This window comes from Triticum dicoccoides, chromosome 7B, assembly GCF_002162155.2.
Source record: "Triticum dicoccoides isolate Atlit2015 ecotype Zavitan chromosome 7B, WEW_v2.0, whole genome shotgun sequence".
Lineage (NCBI taxonomy): Eukaryota > Viridiplantae > Streptophyta > Magnoliopsida > Poales > Poaceae > Triticum > Triticum dicoccoides.
Genome location: NC_041393.1, coordinates 39,886,751 through 39,913,089, shown reverse-complemented (window position 1 = coordinate 39,913,089; position 26,339 = coordinate 39,886,751). Strand labels below are relative to the sequence as shown.

The window sequence follows — 26,339 nt, the reverse complement described above, 5'->3', positions numbered from 1 at the left end:
AGGGTGGGATTACACTTCTGCAATCCCATTACGTTGAGAAGGTGTTGAGTCGTTTTGGATATTCGGACTGCACACCATCCCAAACACCATATGATCCTAGCATGTTGATTCGAAAGTTCGAAGGCACGACTAAAGTTCAACTGAGATACTCTCAAATTATTGGTTCACTGATGTACCTAGCGAGCGCAACGAGGCCTGACATTGCATTTGCTGTGAGCAAACTGAGCCGGTTTGTTTCTAAACCGGGTGATGTACATTGGCGTGCTAGTGAGAGAATTATGCACTATCTGAAGGGTACTATGAACTGCGGACTTCACTATACAGGATACCCCTCGGTACTTGAAGGGTATAGTGATGCGAATTGGATCTCTGATGCTGATGAGATGAAGGCCACAACCGGGTATATGTTTACTCTTGGAGGTGGCGCTGTTTCCTGGAAGTCTTGCAAGCAAATGATCTTAACGAGATCGACAATGGAAGCAGAATTAACAACACTAGACACATCTGGTGTCGAACCAGGATGGCTTCGAGATCTATTGATGGACTTGCCATTGGTTGATAAACCTGTTCCGGCTATCCTTATGAACTGTGACAATCAGACTGTCATCACCAAGGTGAAGAGTTCAAAGGACAACATGAAGTCCAACAAACACATAAGAATGAGATTAAAAGCTGTCATAAAATTAAGAAACTCTGGAGTGATAGCGTTGGAGTATGTCCATACGACTAAGAATCTGGCAGATCCCTTTACAAAAGGGCTATCACGTGTTGTGATAGATAATGCATCGAGGGAGATGGGTATGAGACCCACATGAGTTGCCATGGTGGTAACCCAACCTATGTGATCGGAGATCCCGTGAAGCAGGAACTGGGAAAACAAGCCAGTGGTAAACCGAGGAGAGTAACTATACTAACCCACTCCGTTGGAAATGCAATACTCTCAATACTGTATGGTGGGATGACTATTGTCTTAATGTGTTCCAAAGCTTATGTAAGCAAGATGCTATTCCTACAGAGCGATCTTTGGAGGAACACACCTATGTGAGCCTGACTGCTGGTCACAGTCTATGAGATTGGGGTGATCTCTAGTAAGCTCATGAATAGCCCAGGAGTGTGACTTATATGCTCCACCCGAGGGGTCAGCCTTCGGCAGCCTAGTACCAGTAAGAAATGTGGTGAAGCTTCTTTACGCCAAACTGGCAATTCAAGGCATAGTCCATTGTTCAGTTGTGAAGGAGTGTAGCTACTTGCTCTAGGTGAAGCTCAACCTTACCAGGTCTTCACATAAACACTGGTATATCGAAACAGCAATTGGAACAGAGGACACAATGGGCCCTTGAGATCTGGTGGGGAATTGCTGAAATTTGGGATGGGCTTTAGGCCCATATAGCAATTTCTGAAAAATCTCCAAGGGCCCATGTGGGTTATTTGGCACTAGGTGTAGTGGGAAGTTTAGTCCCACCCCGCTAGTGGAGAAGGAGTTGGACCTATTTATAAGGGTTTCTCTTCCACATGCTATTGGAGCTTGAGAATAGAAGAGGCCCTCGTGCACTCCTCCTCCGCCACCCGCCACGCCTCGTCACGACGCGCCGCGGGTTGCGGGATTGAGCCGAGCCGAGCTCACACCTACGCGCTTATTTTTACCATTCACTAACGGAGAGTTTCTGACAGCTAGGCCACGATCTTAGACGTCAGATTGTGGGCTGTCACGAACTCAGACGTGGGTCGAGCCCACGTCTCTCCACGCGGTTGCGCCTATATAAGTGTGCGGTGTCTCCTAACCCTAGCCGTCACGAACATATCACATCTGCTCACGCGCACTGCCCACCGTCGTTCCTTTGCTGCTGCTGCCGCCGGTGACTCCATCCCGCCCGTCGTGTACACGGTCGACGGGAGAGCAGGTCTCCGAAACCTGGCCCTCCGGTTCCTGTACGGGAGAGGGGCGAATAGGTTTTTGGGAAGCGACTATGCGACTGCTTGTTGTTTGTCTACTTCATCTACGACCGCGTTGCCCTCATCATCACCATGTCCACCGACACCGAACGTGCCGCCGCTGAGAAGCTCGAGGCTGACAAGAAGGCCGCCGAGGACACCGCTGCTGCCGCCACCGTCGCAACGGCTTCTGCATTGCCTACTGGAGGGTATAACACGTATATCCCTCTCCTGATTATTTCCGTATTAGCAGTATTAGCATTATGTGTAGATCTGTCTACTGTTTGCGTAGTACGTGCTCGTTTAGATCAGTACCAGTATGTTGCTAATTCTGTCAATGCCATGCTAGTCATCTATTTATGGATTAAATTAGTCAAAAAATTGCCTATTTATTCAGCATAATCTACATCTACGAGCAAGCATTGAGGGGGCTTGACTCACCGGAGCACGCGCAGTCGCAGCGAACCGAGGTCGGGGTGAAAACCCCGGCGGGAAGGACATAGGTGGCGGAGCAGAGGAGGAGCCGGCGGCCTGCGGCATCGGCCCCGTGCTCATCGCCACGCCGGAGGTCGAGGAGGACGGCCCGCCGACAGTAGGAAAGCCTTGGACGGGGGTCAAGAACCCCCCTGCCCAATGGGGTCCCAAGAAGCGGCGGCTTTGTGGACGGCGCCGGCGCCGAGCCCAGGACCACGAGGTCCGGAATCGGCGGCGGAGCAGGAACGACCCGCACTGCATTGGCCGGCGCTCGTGGTGGCCGGCAGCAGATGGGGGACGACGCTCGCAGCGCCGACGCCAGGTCCCAGCCCGAGTTCTGGAGCCAGGCCAGCCAGCGCTCCTGGATGTTGGCGATGCGCTGGTTGACGGGGGTCAGAGGACGGCGCGGCGGTGGGCGAGGCGGAGCCATCGAAGGAGAGAAGAGGGAGGGGCGGTGAGGGAGAGAGGGAGCGGTGGGAACAATGCGACTGGGCGGTGACAGGAGAGCGGAGGCGAGTTATGAGACGTCCCCTCCATCTCCCGCGCTGCCCGAGGCGTGCAACTGCCTCGCATGCGTGGCCGCGCCGAGCCAGAAACTGCCGCTAGGCCAGGCTGCGATCTGCTTTAAGGTCCGTGCTGGTCATAAATCGCATGTAGCCCAGGCAACTAAACAGACCGCGCACATCCCGCATGGGCCTGGTTGGGCTGCATGGGGCAACCAAACACACCCTCTATGTTTGCACAAAGGCACAAGTTTCTGCAGCCAAAAAAAGAAACCACGTACCAGTTCACTTGGAAAGCATTCTTGAAGCTGCTGACCATGCTAGAGTTGTTCCTAGCCATCGGTAGGGTACAGATTGCGGCTCCTGAATTTGATTCTGGCGACGATGGTTAACGATAAGGTGGAGATGTTTCTAAGATTTGCTCGTTAAAATTCTTTGTCCCAGGAGACTATGGCAGTAGATCTTTTGTGTGAATCTTTCTTTTTTGAAATGATCTGTCGCGTGAATCTGAACTTTCGTAAAGGGTGTGCTCATCCAACGCTCGCTCAAAAAAAAAGGGGAAAAGGCGCCAGCATTCCGTTTGGCAATGCAGCCTCAACTTTTTTCTGCAAAGGCCAGAGCAGAACAAATGCATTTTTACAGCACTGGGTACGGTGCGCATCATCAACATCTGCGTACGTCGGCACTGGTTCCTTCCCTCGCACACTTGCAACCAAATTTGATTCGCAGCTCGTAGGCTGTGTTTGTTACAGCTTTCGGAGCCAGTTTCTCGTGGGAAAAAATTGAAACGGGAACAAACACCTAAAAATGGACAGCTTCGTGGCGACAGCCCAAAGCAGCTTCGTGATGTTTTACGTGTTATAGGCCGAAGCGACCGGGGGCGTGCTTTGGCTACGAAACGGCTTGCGCTTCGTGATAATCCCACCGCTAACCTAGCCGTTTCGTTCAATTTACAACGAGAATGGCATCCCTCTCCCGATCCATCCGAGCTGACTCATCTCTCTCTCGTCTCTCACCAGTTCACCACACGCAACGCAGCAGGGATAGTATTTGTATGGACCTGTAATTACATGTGCGAACAATTGTGACTTGCATGGACTTGCGTGACAACATAATTCTTTTGCTCAATATTATTCTATGTATATATGAGCAAGAAAGTGAGAGAATTATTATTATGAAATACTTTATGCATTACCATAGAATAAATCATCTCTTGTCAGTCAAAATACCATTTAAACAATATATTAACACAGAATCAACAAGTTACACTGATCTCAGTACTCTAAGGGCATTTCAGGCTTTTCATTAGCCCACAGTCATTTCCACAACTGCATTGCAAAACAGCTAACCGTCGTCACAGCTGTTTCCTCAGCACAACAGTTTTGACAGCACAGCAAGTCGAGAGCTGAATATGTCGAAACTGAAGCCCAAACAAACACAGCGGTAGTACCGCTCTGGATCGAGCACTCCTCCAGATCTCAACGGTCGCCGCGCCACCTTCTCCGGGAAGAAACAGCGGCTCGACCGCAAAAACAAAGCCGAAAATCATACCGACGGTTCCCCAAAGTCCACGCCGCCGTGCTCAAAATCAGCGGCTGACGGGCCGTGCCCAAAAAGCAAAATCATCCTTCCCCAGCACGCTCCCCACTCCGCCTCGGTTTCCCGCCCTCTCCCACGCGCACCACTGACACCCGCGGACCACCTGTCAGCCCCCACGCAGAGATACACACCACACGCCACCCAGCGCCCTTCATTAACCCACCGACGGGTGGGCCTGAATGGCCGCCAGCCCACACCTCAGTGCCGCGCGTGCCCTGGTAGGGCCCGGGACGCCTCCAGCGACGCAGCGCCAAAACCCGCGCGGGAAACAGCTCCCCGCCCGCGCGCCAAACCCAAACATTTTCGCGGACTTTTTTTTGCTTCTGTAGGCGGCCTGGGCGCGCCAGGAAGGCATTTAAACCGGCCCGCGCGAGGCCCCAAACCCTACGACGGCACCACCAACCAACCCCCCTCCCCTCACCCCAATCCACACCTCACCCCGGCGGCGGCGCGCACACCACCTGCTCGACAGAAGGCCCCTTAGGCGGCGGCGGCGGAGAGGAGGGCGCCGAGATGTACGTCGTGAAGCGGGACGGGCGGACGGAGACGGTGCACTTCGACAAGATCACGGCGCGGCTCAAGAAGCTCAGCTACGGGCTCAGCCAGGAGCACTGCGACCCGGTGCTCGTCGCGCAGAAGGTCTGCGCGGGCGTCTACAAGGGCGTCACCACCAGCCAGCTCGACGAGCTCGCCGCCGAGACCGCCGCCGCGCTCACCGCCTCCCACCCCGACTATGCCTCCGTACGTTCCCCCCTCTCGATCTATCTCTTCCCTTCCCTCCCGTTCCCCCCCTCTCGGCGCCTGCGTCTCCTGGGCTGACGTTTGTTTATCGCTCTTGTGAAGCTCGCGGCGAGGATTGCTGTGTCCAACCTGCACAAGAACACCAAGAAGTCCTTCTCCGAGACGTAAGTCATGACCCCTGTTTCTGCCATGATTCGTTCGGTTGGATTTCGTGGATTTGGCTACTGACAAATTCTGGACTGTGGGTGCAGGATTAAGGACATGTACCTGCACTACAACGAGAGATCTGGGCTGCTGTCTCCGCTGATTGCCGAGGATATCTATGAAGTCATCATGAAGGTGAGGCCCATTTCTGACAGAAAATCTCTCAAGATAACTGTCTTGTACTGTAGATCAATAGGCGGGGGACGGTCGAAAATCATATTTTTACCCTGAATTTACTGTTCCTTCACAATTATTTAATCTCCATAGGAATAGGATGATGTGATGTATTCTAGTATGCCCTGCTCTGCTCTGCTCTGTTTGTTCCACGATGCACTTTGTTTTAACATCTGCTGTGCTGCTTCTGATGTTGTGACATTTTATTTCAGAACGCCGCTCGCTTGGACAGCGAGATAATCTATGACAGGGACTTTGATTATGACTACTTCGGTTTCAAGACTCTGGAGAGGTCCTACCTCCTGAAGCTTGGTGGGGTTGTCGTGGAAAGGCCGCAGCACATGTTAATGAGGGTTTCAGTAGGGATACACAAGGATGACATTGATTCTGCCATCAGAACTTACCATCTCATGTCCCAACGCTGGTTTACTCATGCTTCGCCAACCCTTTTCAATGCTGGCACCCCGAGGCCACAGGTACCCTGTGATCTGCCATCAGAAAGCCTGGACGTGGATCTTGAATTTTCATAATTACAGTTTCATTCTCCATGATGCAGTTGAGCAGCTGTTTCCTTATCTGCATGAAAGATGACAGCATTGAGGGAATCTATGATACTCTGAAGGAATGTGCTGTCATAAGTAAATCTGCTGGAGGAATTGGTGTTTCTGTTCACAATATTCGTGCTATTGGGAGCTATATTCGAGGAACAAATGGAACATCCAATGGGATTGTTCCTATGTTACGTGTCTTCAATGATACTGCTCGTTATGTAGATCAAGGTGGAGGCAAGAGAAAGGGTGCGTATTACTCTTCTGTTAACAGTTCCTTATGACTCATTCTAATTCCATGGTCTTTTGAAAAATAAATTCATTGTTTCAAAAATCAGGTGCCTTTGCTGTATACCTGGAGCCCTGGCATGCTGATATTTTTGAGTTCCTTGATCTGAGAAAGAACCATGGCAAGGTAAAATGTTAACCTTGCACTATCTAATTACAGTTGTTGTTTTGAAACTCAAGTCCATAACCATTCAAATCTTCTGTACTATCTATAACATTCGAATTTACCTGTTACCTTTAAAGAGTATTCCATTGTACAGATGCCTTTGCAAGTCTTAGTTTGCTGCAATTTATGCCCATGCAAGAAAATAGTGCATATCAACATAATATCGATGTAGTACATTTGTGCATAATATGGAGGCTTTTATATAATTAACTGCTTACTGTAACCCAAACCTATGTGCTTTGTTTGTGATCTGTGTTTCTGTCATATACTATCTCTGGAAGGCGTTCTGATGAATGCCAATTTAACAGGAGGAGAACCGTGCAAGGGATCTTTTCTTTGCTCTCTGGGTTCCTGATCTATTCATGCAAAGAGTACAAAATAACGAGGACTGGTCCCTTTTTTGTCCCAATGAAGCTCCGGGGTTGGCTGATTGCTGGGGTGAGAAGTTTGAGGAATTGTACAAGAAATATGAAAAAGCAGTAAGTTCACAGCTTTATCCATATGTATTGAGTTAAAAAGGAAAACTCTTCACTAATCCACTTTCTGGTTTCAGGGCAAGGCGAAAAAGGTTATTCCGGCACAGACCCTCTGGTTTGACATTTTGAAGGCACAGATAGAAACTGGCACACCTTATATGCTCTATAAGGTACAATTCAATGTCAAAACATTAGATTGTATTCCAAGTTTTGATGCTGTCAATGATCTGGTCCCAATGATTTATTAATGCTCTTAATTTATCTGCAGGATTCATGCAATAGGAAAAGTAACCAGCAGAATCTGGGCACAATCAAATCTTCAAACTTGTGCACTGAGATAATTGAGTTCACAAGTCCTGAGGAAACTGCTGTCTGCAACCTAGCATCTATTGCTTTACCACGTTTTGTAAGGGAAAAGGTATACATTCTCAGTGCCCTGGATTCTATCATTGTCATGGAGGTTGTATTCTTATGCCTTACAATAAACTTCTGTTGCAGGGTGTCCCAATAGAGTCCCATCCATCCAAGCTTGCTGGTAGCAATGGATCAAAAAATAGATACTTTGACTTTGACAAGCTAGGCGAGGTTTGCTCAGATCCCACTGTAGATCCTCATTTCTGGCCTGTCAAATAATGTCCTAACATACTGTTTTTGCCAGGTTACTTCAACTGTTACTTTCAATCTAAACAAAATAATTGATATGAACTATTATCCGGTTGAAACCGCAAGGAGGTCTAATATGCGACACAGGCCAATTGGCATAGGAGTTCAGGGCTTGGCAGACACATTCATGTTACTTGGCATGGCATTTGATTCACCTGAGGTACCTTTCCCAGTTAATAAACTCTGGCATCTGTTCCTTTCTGGCTTAGCCAATATGTAACAAATGCATTCTCCTTTTCAGGCTCAGCAATTGAATAGGGATATTTTTGAAACTATTTACTACCATGCTCTGAAAGCTTCCGCTGAACTGGCGGCTAAAGAAGGCCCTTATGAAACATATGAAGGGAGCCCTGTCAGCAAGGTTTTCCTCTCCCTCTACAAATCTCTCTTTTTAGTTAGTGAAAAGAGTCCAATTTTCAAAACAGAAATGAGTCTAATGTTGCCTTTCCTTGTAGTTTTCTGTCCAATTTCCCCCCTAAATTTGCATCCACTCACCTTAGTGACTGAATCACTGGTTGGGAAGTAACAAGTTATCTTCTTCCTAAATTTTGTTCTCTACCAACTTCCTTGCAGGGCATTATCCAACCTGACATGTGGAATGTAGTGCCATCGACCAGATGGAACTGGCCAACTTTAAGGGAAACTATTTCTAACGTTGGAGTAAGAAACTCTCTTCTGGTGGCTCCAATGCCCACTGCTTCCACTAGTCAGATTCTTGGCAACAATGAGTGCTTTGAACCCTACACATCTAACATATACAGTCGGCGGGTTCTAAGGTTTGTAAATACAGTCTTACTGCTCACATTCTGAACTCCCATGTGCATATCATTGATTTTCTTGTCATTTTTTTCCAGTGGGGAGTTTGTTGTGGTTAACAAGCATCTTCTCCATGACTTGACTGAGATGGGTATCTGGACACCTGCTCTGAAAAACAAGATAATTTATGAAGATGGTTCTATTCAGAAGATGGAAGAAATCCCAGATGATCTTAAAGCAATTTACAAGTACGTGGTTCACCCTCCTCTCATTTCATTCTACTGGATGCAGTCAATTATATGTATCTGAATGTTTACTCAATTATTGTATCAGGACTGTTTGGGAGATTAAGCAGAAAACTCTGGTTGACATGGCTGTTGATCGTGGATGCTACATCGACCAGAGCCAGAGCCTTAATGTCCACATGGATCAACCAAACTTTGCAAAGCTTACTTCGTTGCATTTCCATGCTTGGTCCAAGGTAACTCATCATGGGGATTCTGAACCTTTTTCTTTAACCCTCAACATTTCGTATCAAATCTTCAAACTGACAAGCAATGGTGTGCTTAATCTTTGGTTGGTGTCAGGGCCTGAAAACTGGGATGTACTATTTGAGAACAAGGGCAGCTGCTGATGCAATCAAGTTCACTGTGGATACTGGCTTTCTGAAGGTCAATGGGGTACGTGTTCTAGGCCTCTGCTCCATCTATTTAGCTCTCTTTCCAACCCAGCTGCTCAAAACATCACCACTCATAATGAATACACATGTTTTTTGCAGGATGCTAATGGCACTAATGGCAAACTAGCAGAGGAAGACGACGAAGCCAAAATGGCGCAGGTCGTCTGCTCCTTGAACAACCGGGAAGAATGCCTGGCATGCGGGAGTTAGATGCATCCGTTGCATCTATTTTTCTCTTAACCAAGGCAGCCATTACACAACCAAACGGTCTGATCACTGGCGTTGAATAATTGATAAGTGAGTCGTTTATGTAGGTGTGGTTGGGTTCAAGATCTGATTGAGTTCCTTTGGTGGGCAGCCCTTGATGGCTGGAGTTGCCAACGTTGGCTTGTGTTGTATTTGTACTATCTAAAAACATGGGTTGCTGCAGCTGTATATATATGTATCGTTGTTCGTGTTATTGATTTGTCCCGTTGTTGCTGTTATACTTATAGTAGTGTATCTGGCTGTGCTTGTTCCTTCTCTGTCTTCTCATGGAGGCAAGTCAACTCCTTCCGCCCGCACGAACCAGCCATGAGGGAGAGTAGTACATGGGCCTTTGATACCGCGACGCCCACCAGCGCGACATCCGAATCTGAGTTTTGTCCTATACATGCGATGCTTTGCTGACAAGTACATTAGTGGGAAGAGAGAGCGAGAAACAGTTAAGTAAGCAGTCCGGCGTCTTTTATTACATTCGCCGCCAGCAGCGATGGACTGGCTACCTTACAGGCCCACTTTGGGCCATTGACTTTGGCTTGCAAATTGAATTTAATTCGCAACTAGTACAACATAATACTGAACCCAAGGTTGTTGGTGTTCATCGCTGTGTGCTGATGAGAGAGAAGCCAAAGTAAGCAGCTTGTGTCTGCTGGTGGAGACTCCAAACTGCAGAAAAATACATGTCCTCTCTCTATATAGCGCTTCCCTTCTCCAACGCACCATCTCTCTATCCTCTCGTCCTGAGCTGAGCAACACAACTTTCAGGCAGGCAGGCAGGCGACGTCCCTCACCAGCGAGCAGCGACTGCCTCCACGCCGCCGGCTGCCCCTCCCGCGTCTACGTACGTACGAATTAACTCCTCTTACTAGCTAGCGACCACTTGCAAGTATAACTGATGTTCTCTGTAGTATTATTGGCCGCACCATGAGGCATGAGCTCAGCTAGATGAGTACACGGGTGTACAGACAACACAAGTAGTACTTTCTCCGTTCCTAAATATTTGTCTTTCTAGACATTTCAAATGGACTATCACATATGGATGTATGTAGACATATTTTAAAGTGTAGATTCACTCATTTTGCTCCGTATGTAGTCACTTGTTAAAATCTCTAAAAAGACAAATATTTAAGAACGAAGGGAGTACATGCTAAGTAAATAGACAATTTTTCGATTAATTTAATCCACGAGTATATAACTAGCATGGTATTGACACAAATAAACGCATACTGGTATTCAGTCAAGCAAGCACATACTACGCTAATTGCAGAAAGATCTACATATAATGCTAGCAGGGCTAAAACAGAAAAAAGTAGGAGCGGGATAAACGAGTTATACCCTCCAGTAGGCCATGCAGAGGCCGCGGCGGTGGTGGCGGCAGCAGCGTTCTCGGCGGCCTTCTTGTCAGCTTCAAATTTCTCGGCAGCGAGACGGTCGGCGTCGGACTGCGACAAGGTGATGATGAAGATGCGCGGACGTAGAGGAAGTAGACGAACAGCGAGCAGTCGCGTAGTCGCTTCCCAAAAACCTATTCGCCTCTCTCCCGTACAGGAAGCGGAGAGACGGGGTTTCAGAGACTTGCTCCCCCGTCGACCGTGTACGCAGCGGACGGGATGGAGTCACCGGCGGCAGACGGTGGGCGGTTCGCGTGGAGCAGATGTGATCTGATCGTGGCGGCTAGGGTTAGGAGACACCGCACGGTTATATAGGCGCAGCCACGTGGAGAGACGTGGGCTCGACCCACGTCCGAGTCCGTGACAACCCATGATCCAACGTCTCAGATCGTGACCAGCTGTCAGAAACTCTCCGTTAGGTGTGAGCTCGGCTTGGCTCATTCCCGCAACCCGCGGCGCGGCGGGCGGCGGAGGAGGAGCGCGCGAGGGCCTCTTCTCTTCTCAATCTCCAATGGCATGTAGAAGAGCCACCCTTATAAGGAGGTCCAACTTCTCTTCCACTTCTGGGGTGGGACTAAACTTCCCACCTCTACCTAGTGCCAATAACCCACATGGGCCCTTAGAGATTTTTCTGAAATTGCTATAGGGGCTTAAGGCCCATCTCAAATTTCAGCAGTACACCCATGATTTTTGCCAAAAAATTCGTGTATGTAGGTATATACCATATGGCGAGTACTGGGCGCCGGCGCACCGGCTGAAACTTTAGGCCGGTCCGCTCTGTGCCGTACGATTAGCCTATTGTCAACCGTCCAAAATTTATCCCCTGCCCGTGATACGCATAGTCTTTCTCCACAAAACCAACACATGACCCTCCCCGCAAAAAAAAAACCCAACACATGACCCGTGTTGCACGCGACGCCTAGCTTGCCGTAGCAGCACCGACTAATCGCTCCCATCGCCACTCACCGCCTCGCCTTGGCCGCTCGCCGGCTCGCCGGATACACAACGGAGGCCCGGTCAAAACAATATGCCCAGCTGTTCCAGTGGCAGTTGCGCTTTGGAAGAAGCTGGTTGCAATATAATAAATCGCTGGTTCCAGCAAAGCAAATCTCTGATTCCAGCAATAACATGGATCCGGCAAAAAAAAATCAAAGGATTGGATGGTGACAAAAATCAAAGACGGTGGCAGCAAAAAACAGGGACGGTGGTAGCAAAAAATTAGAACTGGGTTTCAGCAAAAAATATCATAGACGAGCGGTAGCAAAAATCAAAAGGACAGTGGTAGCAAAAATCATAGACGGTGGTAGCAAAAATTAGAGCTGCTTCCAGCAAAAAACATCTCAAATTACAGATCGTAGCAAAAAAACCCGCTAATTCCAGCAAAACAAAAGAACATTTGTAGCAAAAAAGGCCTCTAGTTGTAGCTCCTGCCAAGGCTGGTTCCAGCATCTCGTCTGCCTGTCGTAGCACCACGTAGTCGCCGTTCAAGCACATCGGCCTGGGCTTGCAGCTAGGGGTGGGCATAAAAACCGATCAACCGAATGCCGAACCGATACCGAAACCGAAAAAACCGAATTTTCGGTTTTTGCTGCTACTACAGAAAATTTCGGTTTTTACTTTTAATAACCGAACTCGAATCAGTAGGTTCGGTATGAAACCGATAACCGAAAGAAAAACCGAAGACTCGAGCGATCCCAGTACTCCAGGCAAGTACGAGGCTCCCTCACATCAAGCGTCAGGCTGGCCACACATCTCGCGAAGCCAGCAGGCAGCAGCCACTCGCGGCCACGCGCTCGTGTCCAGCTAGCCCATGTGCGAGCTACTTTTTTTGTGCGCAGGCCCACGTGCAAGCTAAACCAGTTTTCTGTGTCATGGCCTCATGGGCCTGGGCTGTCCGTATAAATTGAATCGCCCAGTCGTGCTAGTGGAGTCTGTAGCAGCAGTGAACTATCTTATTTGTTTAGTCCCACATCGACCAGCTTTTCTCAAGCGGCTAAGGTCCTTGGCTATATAAAAAGTCTCAGGGCCTCAAAGTAGCGCTGTAACTTGTCAGCAGCAAGGCAACTGTTCGGCATAAAACCGAAAACCGAACCGATTTTTCGGTTAGCTGTTTTGTGTTGCTAATTTCGGTTTTTAGTTTTGCTAACCGAATTTCTAAAAAAAACGAATGGTATAAACCGAACTTTAGGTTTCTACCGAATCCCCACCCCTACTTGCAGCAACCACACCTCTTGATTACAGCTTTAGATGACAAAGGTTGCAGCACAACCCCTGTCGATTCCAACACCGCCTGGCCTGGAGCTTGCACTATGTCGTGGTAGCAGCAGCGGGGGGTCGTCGGCACCGATGCAGCACAGGGTGATTGACGGAGGAGCAGGAGCTCGATGAACCCCCGAGGGCAGAAACAGAGAGGGGGTGTTGTGTGCGGTGCTGGGCCGATGAGCTGGCATGGCCGGCCCGCACAACCTGTTGCCGGTGAGGGAGGGCACGGACCTATAGATGGAAGTAGAGAGGAAGAGGGGAAAAGCGGAGCTCGCAGAGGAGATGCGTTCATGGGCGAGGAGAAAAAGGAGTGGATCTGGTCGTTTCTGGAGAGATAAGGTAATGGAGAGGCAGCCGTTTGGCGTGTGGACCCACGTGTAGACCAGCGTGCGCGTGAGTGAACGGTGCGACCGGTGGAAACTCAGCCGGTCGACCGGGTATAAGGGCCTGTTTGGATGGAGGCCATACATGCATGTTTTTTCTCAGGCAGCGATCTCAGCCTCAGGCTTAGGAAATCCAACGCCTGAGATTCCTGCCTGAGTCAGGCAGCTTTCTCTGGAAGGAAACCAAACAAGCCCTGAGTGTTTCCCATACCATATAGCGTATAAGTGTGTTGTAGTGTTGGAAATAATTCGGAAGCGTATTGGCCTCGTTCAGCCAGCTATGCGTACAGTCCAGCAGGCCACCTCCTTCTCCCCACCTCTTTGACGATAAAGGGTTTCCCCTCGCTTTATATTATAAAGCAACAACCGAGCATACAACCACCGATACCACAAAAAGAAAGAAGAAGAAGAAAAAAGAAGGCGACAGAGGATACAAGATGCAACCGGACAACAACAGTCCTGACAACCCTAGAAGCTAGGACATCAAGGACCCCAACAACTCCAGGACATGCCCATGATACGCTCACGCTAATGAAGAGGCCCGCCGCCGGAGGAGGAGCATAGCCGTCAACTCCCATACCGTTGCCCGGCCATCCGAGAGCTCGCTTGATTCCCGATGGACTGGGAGAGGATGGCAACATGCTACCACGCCGGCAAAGCTACTCTGATCAACGCTACCGCCTCAGGCCACACCACAAAGAACACTGAACATTATCGAGCAGTACTAACTGAAGCACACCGGCAAACCGACCACGCCAAAGCCGCGACCACCACTCACCCGTCCCAAAGGCGGCGTCTTTAGGAAGAAAGCGACGCCAAGACGCCGTCGCCGCCTAATCCAAGGGGATTTGGGTTTTCACCCGGGACAAGGAGGGGGGAGCATGGGCTGGGACTCGATGTCGACTCCAGGAAGTAGAACGGCGACGGAGCGCCGCTGGCATCGTGGCTTCGCAGCCCGCCAAGGGTTTCCCCCATCCGTAGTCCACTCCGACCAACCACCAAATCAGCCACACGAGGTCGCCGACAACCGAGTCAACATGGGCGACCAAAGAACGCGGAGGTCGCCGTCTTCAAATCCAGATCCATGCTCACCGCCGACTCGCCGCCGCACGGCCAAGTCCAGCACCCGGAACCATCAGCACAACCTCCTCCCGTCGTCAGGGAGGGGCGCCCTCGCCTGAGGAGGCCGCCGCCACCGCACCTACGCCACCCAAACTGGAGGCCCCACCGCCACGCCACCTGCCCGCCAGTCACCGGCCACGGCAGGGAAGGTCGCCCGTGGTCCAGGCCGCCGATGCCAGATCTGCCCGGATCCGACAGGTGCGGCACCACCAGAGACCGCAGCCGCCGCACCGCAAGAGGAAGCTCCGCACGCCACGCCCCCAACCACGTGCGCCGCCGCCCAGAGCACCTGTCGCCGCACCCCTGCGCCCTGCTCCAGCGCAGCGCCTCCACGCACCCAGGCTATCCCTGCGCCAGCCGGGGGAGGGCGAGGGGAGGGGAATGAGGCCCCCCCGCCGCCGAAGCCAGCCGGGCTTCGCCCGTTGGCCCTTGCCAGCGGCGGCGAGGGAAGGAGGAGGGAGGGAGGGCGTGGAGAGCCGGCGGCTAGGGTTTCCCCCGCGTAGCTCGCGGGAGCAGCGGCGGTGGGGGGGGGAAGGTGGGAGATGTCTCCCCACGGCAGGGAAGGTCGCCCGTGGTCCAGGCCGCACGCAGCCCCCACCACCCGCCGGGCTGCCGGTGCCAGATCTGCCCGGATCTGACGGGTGCGGCACCACCAGAGACCACAGCCGCCGCGTTGCAAGAGGAAGCTCCGCGCGCCACGCCGCAACCACGCGCGCCGCCGCCCAGGCCCAGAGCACCCGCCGCTGCACCGTTGCGCCCCGCTCCATCGCAGCCTCTTTCAGGCAAAGAATCATTAACTAAGCATCTGGCCCGACACTTTTTACCCACCCGACTGCCAGTTTGAGCTGCAAATCCAGTCGATCGGGAGAGTTCGAGCGATTGAGTCTCGTAGAAATAGTAAGCTGCCCGTAGAACCGGAACCATATGAAAGTAGAGCCAAAAATAGTTTATCCTTGTTCAGTTATTCAGAAATAAGTAAAATCCAACTAAGAACTTGAGGATGGGTATCATGCGGTAAATAAGAGGAGTTCTGTAAACATATCAAAGATTCAGTGTCTAGCATGATAGTTCACATCATTTGCCACCCTAGGCTGCACAGGAAGATAGATAAAGTATGCAACAAGAAAAAATAAATCATAGATCATGTCAATACAAGGCATCAGATGATAAGCAAATATTATTAGTTGACACAAGAAAGATTTTATCAAGGGTTAATGATATATATTCAATATGCCAGCAAGAAGCGTCCAAGAAGCAAAATTTTGATGATTGCAAATATTATCTGTTTTGGAAGGGCCCATTTGCATCTATCTAAAATCCAAGTGAACTAAGTTTTGATACCGTACCGTGGGGTAAAACACAACTGTGCTTCACTTTTTGGCAGCACAAAAGCACAAATGTGCTTCTGTGTGCTTCACCCAGAAGCACAACTGTACAAGGAAGTACAAAGCATAACTTATACTTCACGCAAAAGCACAACTATGCGGGGAAGCATAAAAGCACAATCTGTACTTCATGAGAAAACACAACTGTGCTGCATGCAAAGCACATCTGTGTTTCACTTTATTCGTTTGGATAAAGTCACTCAAAGAGCATCTTATATCTGATTAGTATCAAGGAAAATGAAAGCCAGGAGAATGGATAGACAGCTTGATGTAGAACGACCACTAAAACATAAAAGTACATTGAAAAGCCTACTAGTCTTCTTCTTCTTCTTGTTATTGTACGCCGCCTGTAGGAGATGGAAATTGCACCAAACCAATAGTAAAGGAAGGCGACACATCCAAACACCCTTCCCATGCCAGGCTTTAAAGACCGCAATAACCACTCGCTCCTCAAGATGAGATCTATAAATCATTGAAGCAACAACGGCTGGAGCATCACCCCGCGCAGAATAGGTTTGCAATCCATCACCACCAGTTAAGAGGGTTAGAGAAACTAGGTCAAGTCACAAAACAACAGAAGATGTCGAACTTGCCATGCCAATAGCCATCCAATAGCTCTGCTTTAAAAGCACATGAGCTGCCAAGATTCGAAGGAAACTAAGGCCCTGTTTGGTTCATAAGTCCTAGGACTTTTTTTAGTCCTAACTTATAATTCCCAAGTCCCTAAAAAATCCCTACATGTTTGGTTCCTGGGACTTATAAGTCCCTATAAGACCATATTACAACTATAAGTCCCTATAAGTCCCTCCTTGAGAGTCTTATGTCATAAGTCCCAAATGCCCACTTTAAGTCCCTATAAGTCCCTCCTGTTTGGTTTAGATGGGACTTATAGGGACTTTTTTAAGTCCCTAAGCCAATAAGTCCCTGGAAACAAACACCCTCTAACATAAACTCTCACATGCCCTTCGCCGCCGCCGAATCAAACGTCTTCGAGGTAGGAAGAGACCTTATTCCAACACGTCATCGCCGCCACCACCTCATCGATGTAGCCTGAGAAAAAAAAATACTAGGACAAAAAACCACTACTCTTGCCACCGACAAGGCCATCGGATGGGGAGGAGGAGGGAGACCGAGGCAGTGGCGTGCAGGGAGGGTTGGGAAAAGTTTGGGAGTTGGGAACCTAGATCTGCTCCATTTATGTTTCATTTTTGTTGAAGCATACAAAAGTGTACATACTTGCCAGGTGTAAAACAAAAAAAATTAGAAACCAAGGGAAAAAGGGAAACAAAAATCCGAAAAACCAGGGATAAAAAACTATAACCCAAAAAACAAAAAACAAAATTCAGGAATGAAACAAAAACCAATCAAAAAACCTGAAGGAAAACTTTTCAATGGAGAAGCGCTCAACATGCTTGACGCCGCTCACATGGCGGCGGGAGCGCTAGAAAAGTGCTTGCCCTCCACCGAGCGAAAATACTAAACTAATAGGCTCATTACGAAGTATTACGGGCCATTCTTTAATTCTGTCCACCCCTGATTTTCAGATGGATGAGGCCTCTTCACCCCGTAAAATCAAATGATATCTTTTTTTTATTCCTACTCATAGAATTTGAGATACATGTATTTTATTTCCTACTCCCTTCATTCCTAAATATAAGTCTTTATAGAGATTCCTATTTCTATATTCTTTTTAGGATTTACCATTCCTATGATTAATTCTACCCTGCAAACCAAAGGAAGCATCATGCTTGTCTGTGCCCAGCCCATCTAAATGAGAAGACCAATTACGTTGCCCAAGGAAAAGCAGCCCAATTGCGTACGAAGCTTGACCTTAAAAAATATAAAAGCAGCCCAAAAGCGTACACGCCCTCCACCGTGCCGCCGCCGCTAGCGCACGCACGGATCCATCCGCCGCGCCGCTGGACTCTGCCACTCCGCCATGCCGTCGTCGTCCCGTCGTCGCCCTGCGCCGCCACTGTACACCCGGCCATCCCGCCACGCCGTTGTCTCCGAGGCCACGCACGCACGGTCGCCAGGGTCAGAGTTGCTCGTGCTCAGCGTGTCCGTGCCGGCGGCTGGGGACGCCGCGGTGGTGCTTCTCCTCTTCCACGACCTTGACCACACCACGAGCACGCCTCCCACGACGCTCCGGTGCTCCGCCTCCACGACCACGCCCCCAACACCGACGCCATCGCATCATGGTCTCACCTGGCAGTGACCATCGTCGGCGGGGCCGGCGAGCTGGCCTGGGCCAGAGGGCTGGTCGGTCCGAGCCTCGTAGTGGGGCTCGCCGGGCACCGAGCTGACACCCGGCTTGGCGTCGCCGGCGAGCTTTTGGCTGGCTCGGTCTGGTTCGTGTCCAACCTGACCTGTGAAATTGTTGTCGGGGAGCAGCCGTCGCTGCTGTCGTGATACGGTGTAGCAACAACCCATCCACGAGACGATGCTAGAGAAACTGAGGGGGCCATGCGAGTTTCAAATTTGAAACGTCAGAGAACGGCGATTGAACAGAAGAGTAGGCCGGAGGATGGTGTTTTATTGGGGAAGAGCAGCGGTGGCTAGGTGGAGACATGAAACATCCCGAGTTTAAGTTCCACGCTTCGCTTTTTATTTCAATTCAGTGGTCCCATGGGGAGGAGGAGGATGGATGGGCACCACCAACTCAAATCTTTAGAAGTAAGAAAGATCTAAATTATGTTTAAAGGCTGACTTCCTAAACTACTACTTGAACATGGTTTCTGAAGGAATAATGAGTTGCGAGATATTGTCTTTTGCATGAACGAATAAACTATTTTGGCATGGATGATATTTGCTATTTTCTGGACTTAATTTTTTATTAGTTCTTTCTCTGGAGCTCCGTACACTCAAACTCGACCTCTGACCACTACGTAATTGTTGTGCATTAACAAACAAATTTCTCTTGATTCTTGGATGGATGTAGGTCCTCACATCGCAGATACATAATACATTGGCACTCCCAAGGAGAGGATGCTTGTGGCCCTCAATGCAGCGCAATGGGTAGTGCGCAAGGCGCTGGCCCCCGTAGCTGATGGCGTCCTGGAGGCTTGGGATGCCAGCAACAACTTCGGTCTCAACATTGAGGCCCTAAGGATGGAACTGTTGCTCGTGAAGGCCACGCTTGAAACCGCTGGCTGCAAGAATATTGACGGCCAGGCGATGGAGGAGCTGCTGGGAAAGCTGAGGCACTCAGCGCACTGTGCCGAGGACTTGTTGGACGAGCTGGACTACTTCCGCATCCATGATGACCTCCATGGCACGTATGACGCTGCTGCACATCATCCCAAGGGCGGCGTCCACAACCTTGCCCTCAATGCTCGTCATGCTGCCAAAGCCATTGGCAAACTGGTTGGTATATCCGCAAGCTCGTTTGCTGCCAGCCCTGTAGGTGATCCTGAAGAAGTACAAGATGCAAGACACCAGGCCGGCTGTTGTGCTTGGCCACGTGCCAGGCAGAAGTCAAATGGAAACTCCTCGACAATGCCAAATGCCAATCAGGAGGTCAGCGGATGCATGCCCAAGCTCGGTAAACTCATCCCTTGCTCATCTCTTCCACATGTTCATGGTGATCATTCCAGCCAGCTAGCTCTGTGTGGTGCACCAGAGAGAGAAACACCAACGGTGGGGTTTAATAGGGTTGTTGTCTCTGAAAGAATGAAGCACATTGTAGAGCAACTGCAACCTGTGCGCAGAGAGGTTACCAAGATTATGCAAAGTTGTGACCCCATTACTGTCCCAAATATTGGCCAGAGTCATCCCATCACCACCAGTCAAAGTATAGAGCCAAAATTGTATGGGAGGGATGACATCATGATTAACATCATACATGATATGACCAAGGGTAAATGCCATAGCAAGGATCTAATTGTGCTTCCAATTGTTGGTCCAGGGGGGATAGGGAAGACAACTCTCATACAACACATATATCACAATAAAGAAGTGCAAAATCATTTTCAAGTAATGATTTGGGTATGTGTATCCCTCAATTTCAATTTGAATAAGCTGCTTGAAGATATTAAAAAAGATATCCCTCCGGTTGAAGGGGAAAGGGGGGATAGACCAGAAGAGCTGATTGCACAAAGATTAAAATCTAGAAAGTTTTTGCTTGTATTGGATGATATATGGGAGTGTAGTAATGAGGATGACTGGGAAAGGTTATTGTTGCCACTTAAAATATCACAAGAAAATGGTAGCATGATTCTAGTCACAACTCGGTTTCCATCAATAGCAAAGATGGTTGGAACAACTGACCATTCAATAGAATTAGAAGGTTTGGAACCTAAATACTTTAGGGAGTTGGTCCATGCATTTATCTTTGGTGATGACCAGTCTAGAAGGGATCATAGTTTTTTGCTTGAGACCGGAGATAAGATAATGATAAAACTGAAGGGATCCCCACTTGCAGCAAAAACTGTTGGTAGATTACTGAGGAAAGACCTTAGTTTGCGTCACTGGAAAAGGGTCCTAGAAAGTAAAGAATGGGAGAGGCAGACCGGTGTCAATGATATTATGCCTGCCTTGAAGCTCAGCTATGACTATCTCCCTTTCCATTTGCAACAATGTTTTTGCTATTCTGCACTGTTTCCTGAAGATTTCCATTTCAACAGCAGCCAACTGATCAACTTGTGGATAGGACTAGATATATTACAACCCGATGTTCTAAACCAAACATTTGAATACATAGGTTTGAGCAATTTAAATGATTTGGTAACACATGGGTTTTTCAGAGAAGAGAAATCTAATGGGCGTCCGCAATATGTAATGCATGATCTGCTACATGATTTAGCATTGCAAGTTGCATCTCATGATTGCATTAGTTTACATTGCTCCAACATAGGGTCATTGGGAATTCAGCCATCCATCCGTCACTTGTCTCCAATCATAGATGATGATGATACAATGTCTCATGAAAACTTTAAGAGTGAACTCAAAAAGCTGAAGAAAAAACTGAAGGTTAAACAATTGCACACTTTGATGTTATGTGGAGAAATGGATGAAAGCTTTACAAACATTTTGGGTGATTTGTTTAGTGAAGCAAATGCTCTTCGCGTTCTCCATTTGGTTAACATGCCGTCTTCAGTGGAGTCCATGGTACATAACTTTTCAGCACTTCTCAACCTAAGATACCTGTGTTTGGGGACAAAGTATAAGAGGGAGATGCATTTACCACTTACAATTTCTAGATTTTATCATTTAAGGATTTTGGATCTAGAATCATGGTACTGCTGTCGTGATTTGCCCAAAGACTTGAGCAACCTTGCAAAATTGCACCATTTTTATACCCCAAGTGATGAGTTGCATTCTGGTATTTTTAATGTTGGAAGACTTGTACTCTTAGAAGAGTTGAAGGTATTTAAAGTCAATAAAGAAAGTGAAGGATTCGAACCAAAGCAACTAGAGCATTTGACAGAACTAAGAGAGCTTGGCATGTATAACCTTGAGACTATACACATGAAAGAAGAAGCAGCCAAAGCAAAACTGATAGAGAAAAAATACTTGGAAAGGTTAACATTGGATTGGGACAGTAAGCGGTCTCATACCGAGCCTGGTGTGGAAGCAGCTGTCATTGAGAGCCTTCAACCACACAGATATCTTCAAGAGTTGTGCATTAGAGGGCACAGAGGCCCTTGTTGTCCAACATGGTTGGGTGATAAGCTCGTATTTGAAGCTCTTCAATCACTTAATCTCTCTGGTGTTTCTTGGGAACATCTTCCTCATTTGGGGAAGATGTGGGATCTTGGTAAATTAATATTGAAGCATATTGACACAATGAAGGAGTTTGTTATGGAACAAAGCTTTTGTAGGCTCATAAGGCTTGAACTTGTTGGCTTGGGATGTTTTGAAAAATGGGTACCATCACATGACTCTCATATGTTTCCTCTTCTGCAAGTACTGATTATCAGACACTGCCCTAAACTCTTGGATTTGCCATTTTCAAACCACATTGGTTACCCACCAGATGAAGACTGGAACATTGATTGGTTTCCCAAATTGCAAGACCTGAAGATACAAAATTGTCCAGAATTGATGTTAGTGGCTCACATCCCCTGGACTGAAACTCTATGTCGTGTCAATATAAATGATGTAAAGCTACTAGTGATGCTTGGGTACAATTCAGAATCATCCTATTTGTCTATTACTGGGAAGGATGATCTACAGAGCTTAGATCAGGTGATATCATTCAGTAAACTGACAGGGCTCGAGGAGCTAACTCTCAAAAAGTGCCCACCTCTGGAGTCGAAGCACCTTCTGATGCTAACCTCACTGAAGACATTGGTTGCAGAGGGTTTGAATGGTGTGGTTGGGCTAGGAGGTGAGGGTGATGTGGAATGGCAGCATCCTGTTGAGCATCTTGTTGTCCAGGAATCACGCAGTGCTAGTGGGAAGGACTTGACAGAGCTCCTCTCCCACCTCCCAAGGCTCTCCCAATTGAGGATCATAAAGTGTGAAATAACACAACTGGCAGTGGGGGTGGATCTGCAACACACAACGTCAGTAACAACATCAGAGGTGGAGCAGGAGAAAGAAGACGATGGGCTGCTGCTCTTCCCAGCCCATCTCTCTGACTCACTACGGCAGTTGGTTATCGAGGAATGCCCAGAGCTGGTCCTGGTGGACACCCCTTCAACTTCTGTTCCTGCCCGAGGTGGAGGTGGGCTCCAAGCCCTGCGATCCCTCCAGAGGTTACAAATTCGGTTCAGCCCCAAGTTCCTCTTATCCGTTGGCTTGTTTTCATCTCCTTCCTTGCAAGTCCTTGAGATTTCCGGTGCGGAAGGCATGGAGACGCTGGAGCAGCTCTCAAACCTCACCTCTCTCATCCAGTTAGAATTGTGGTATTGCGGAGAGGATCTAAGATGCAAGGGCCTGGGGCCTCTCCTTACCGCTGGGGGACAGCTCAGAGAATTGACCGTCCTTGGCAGTGCTAGATTCTTTGCTGGATGGGATCACAATCCCAGGCGGGTGCTGCAGGATGAAGGAGGAGAAGAGCAGGAGCTGCAACAACTTGTTTCCACCCCGAGTTCATCCAAACTGCATAAGCTTTGGACAGATGACCCTGTGGGACTCCTTGCTGCGCCCATCCACAGTTTCCTGTCCCTCACCCACATGTGCCTTCGAGGGGACGAAAAGACTGAGCGCTTCACCAAGGGGCAAGAGGATAACCTTCACCTCCTTGCCTCCCTACAGCAACTCATGTTTGATGCATTCGGCAAGCTTCAGCAACTCCCTGAAGGGCTGCACAAGCTTACCAACCTCAATAAGTTAGTGGTCTGGTCATGTCCGGTCGTCCGGTCACTACCCAAGGATGGCCTCCCCAAATCACTTCAAGAATTGGATGTCAGCTACTGCGGCAACGAAGAGCTAAAACAATAGTGCAGCGGGTTAGTGGGAACCATCTCAAAAATCAAACTACAACCTTTGGACTGATCCAAGGTAATGGCAACTAGTTTCCCCACATTACTTCCCAGGTCCCACAATTACCCTTTCTTTTTTTCCTGCATAATAATCTGACCAACGTGTGTTTCTTTCAACCATGCAGGCCTCTACCGAGTCCCCCTATACAACTATTTTTCTTTCCATACATGCCACTTGTTACAGCCGTAGAGGCCCACCGGGCAATCTTAGCCCACAAGTTATCTTAGGTTAATTCTTACGCAAGTTATCTTAGGCTAGTCGTTTTGAGGTTATAAATATTAGTTGTAAGATACCTTTTGAGATTAAGCAATAAAGATAGTTCTATCATATTGCCCGGCTCCAGAGGAGCCGGAAACCCTAGCCGCACCAAACCCTAGCCGCCGCCGCCCTTCTTCTTCCTCGCGACGGCGCCAACACGCCGGAGCCGCCGCCCTCGCCCCCAACCCTCGCTATTCTGCCCGTATAACCTACGGAGTAGAGCCGGTAGGAACCCTAGCCCTACCAATTTGGTATCAGGTACCCGGGTTTCGACCATGTCTTCTCTACCTCCAAATCCACCGCCGCCACCACCGCCGCTGCCCGTCAACTCCACCACCGCCGCTGCCGCCAACTCCTCCATTGCCGCCGCCTCCGCGCCGGGCGCCACGGCCTCGCTCCTGGCGGACGTCACGGCGTCGCTCTCGGCGCCGCCCCTCCAGGCACCCGGCACCGCACCGGGCCACGGGCGGCCACCAGCTCCCGTCCAACCTACGCCGCCGCCATCACCTCCCGCGCAGACGCAGCAGTTCACACCGGAGGCAATGGCCGGCGTCCTCACCGACCTTGTCTCCGAGGTCCAGGGCATCCGCCTCTACTTGGCTAGCCCGTACGGGCCGCCCCCGCAGCTCCATCCGGCCGTGACCGCGGGACAGCCGGCGCTGCCATGGTACTCCATCCCCACGGTCATCACCGGGGGTTATCCGGCGCTGCCCTCACCGGCGGCTCCGACGCCGCCTTGGCCACAGTGGCCGACGCCAGCGCTCGCGACGCCACCCACACCGCCAGCAGCCGCCCAGGGCCTGCAGTGGCCGGCCTACTCCATCCCCGCGGCCATCGTCGGGGGCTACCCGGCGCTACCATCGCCGGCCGCTTCCACGCCGCCCTGGCCCCAATGGCCGACGCCAGCGCTCGCGGCGCCACCCGCGCCACCAGCAGCCGCCCAGGGCCTGCAGTGGCCGGCCTGGGCCGCGCCACCCACCGCCTCGCCGTCCCTCCCGGCGGCCACAGTGCAGGTTCCGCCGGAGCCACCGCCCCGCCCTAGTCTGGGCTGGTCTGCGCCAGGCGGTCTTCCGATCCAGGAGGTCCGGTTCCCATCGTCACCATCTCCGCTTCTGGGCTGGCTCCACGGGACATCGCCTCCGCCGGTTTACACGGAGACCCGGGAGCCGTCGGGGTCCCAGTTGTAGCCCGGGGCGTCGGGGGCCACGGGGGCCTACGCCGGCCTTCCCACCATGGACCAAGCACCGTCATCAGCTCTCCGCCCCGCCGAGGCAGTGGGCCATGGCGCGCCAAACCAGCAGCCGCCCCGGTTCACCAAGCTCGACTTCGCCACTTATGACGGCTTAGATGACCCACTTAACTGGCTCAACCAGTGTGACCAGTTCTTTCGCGGGCAGCGCACACCCACGTCGGAGCGCACTTGGCTGGCTTCCTACCATCTCCGCGGGGCCGCCCAGACATGGTACTACGCCCTTGAGCAGGACGAGGGCGGCATGCCCCCGTGGGAGCGCTTCCGCGAGCTGTGCCTTCTTCGCTTTGGACCGCAATTACGCGGGAGCCGATTGGCCGAGTTGGGCCGCCTACCTTTCACCTCCATGGTGCAGGATTTCGCCGACCGCTTCCAGGCCCTGGCGTGTCACGCGCCAGGTGTGACGGCCCTGCAGCGGGCTGAGCTCTTCGTCGGCGGCCTTCCGGATCACATTCGCGTCGACGTGCAGCTTCGCGGACCCCAGGATCTCCAGTCGGCCATGTACTACGCCCGCGCGTTCGAGCGCCGCGCGGTGGCCATCCAGCAGGAATCACCGTCCCGAACCGTTGGGTCGCTACCAGGGCTGGATTCCTCGCAGGGTCGGCCTACGCAGGCTTCTGCGGCACCCCTCGCCGCGACCGCGGGACGCCCGTTCCGCCGGCTCACCTCAGCCGAGCTCCTCGAGCGTCGCCGCCAAGGATTGTGCTTCAACTGCGACGAGCCCTACACGCCCGGCCATGCCTGCCCGCGACTCTTCTACCTGGAGGTTGCAGACTATATTCTGGAGGATGCCGTCGCCGCCGACCTGGCCGCCCCAGCTGTCGAGAAGGTGTTTGACGCTGGTTGATCGCCTCGAGGAGTTCCGCCAGCGCTTCCCCACCTTACAGCTCGAGGACGAGCTGTTTGTGCAGGCGGGGAGAAGTGTTACGGCCGTAGAGGCCCACCGGGCAATCTTAGCCCACAAGTTATCTTAGGTTAATTCTTACGCAAGTTATCTTAGGCTAGTCGTTTTGAGGTTATAAATATTAGTTGTAAGATACCTTTTGAGATTAAGCAATAAAGATAGTTCTATCATATTGCCCGGCTCCAGAGGAGCCGGAAACCCTAGCCGCACCAAACCCTAGCCGCCGCCGCCCTTCTTCTTCCTCGCGACGGTGCCAACACGCCGGAGCCGCCGCCCTCGCCCCCAACCCTCGCTATTCTGCCCGTATAACCTACGGAGTAGAGCCGGTAGGAACCCTAGCCCTACCACCACTTGCTTGCCACATGCATGACATGGGGTCTCGGGGTCACCATCTTCCTTACTACACATACATCTGGTAAGTACATATAAATTGGAACCTTACTCATGTACCTTATCAATTATATAACATCTACTTATCCTCCGGCTATGT

At 50.5% G+C, this 26,339-nt stretch overlaps 2 protein-coding genes across 2 annotated transcripts; both read left to right on the top strand.

Moving 5' to 3' along the window:
- The first annotated feature begins 4,878 nt into the window (after window positions 1-4,878).
- Window positions 4,879-9,688, top strand: LOC119336372 (ribonucleoside-diphosphate reductase large subunit). Its single transcript, XM_037608388.1, has 17 exons — window positions 4,879-5,249; window positions 5,352-5,413; window positions 5,501-5,588; window positions 5,840-6,103; window positions 6,184-6,424; window positions 6,514-6,590; window positions 6,938-7,108; window positions 7,183-7,275; window positions 7,374-7,523; window positions 7,604-7,690; window positions 7,764-7,928; window positions 8,010-8,129; window positions 8,342-8,544; window positions 8,623-8,772; window positions 8,858-9,005; window positions 9,112-9,204; window positions 9,303-9,688. Exons 1-17 carry the CDS (start codon window positions 5,022-5,024, stop codon window positions 9,411-9,413), a joined length of 2,451 nt encoding a protein of 816 aa, XP_037464285.1. The 5' UTR covers window positions 4,879-5,021; the 3' UTR covers window positions 9,414-9,688.
- A 12,589-nt stretch (window positions 9,689-22,277) lies between these two features.
- On the top strand, window positions 22,278-23,396 carry LOC119337616. Its single transcript, XM_037609782.1, has one exon. The coding sequence runs from the start codon at window positions 22,278-22,280 to the stop codon at window positions 23,394-23,396; it is 1,119 nt and encodes a 372-aa protein (XP_037465679.1).
- The last annotated feature ends 2,943 nt before the right edge of the window (window positions 23,397-26,339 follow it).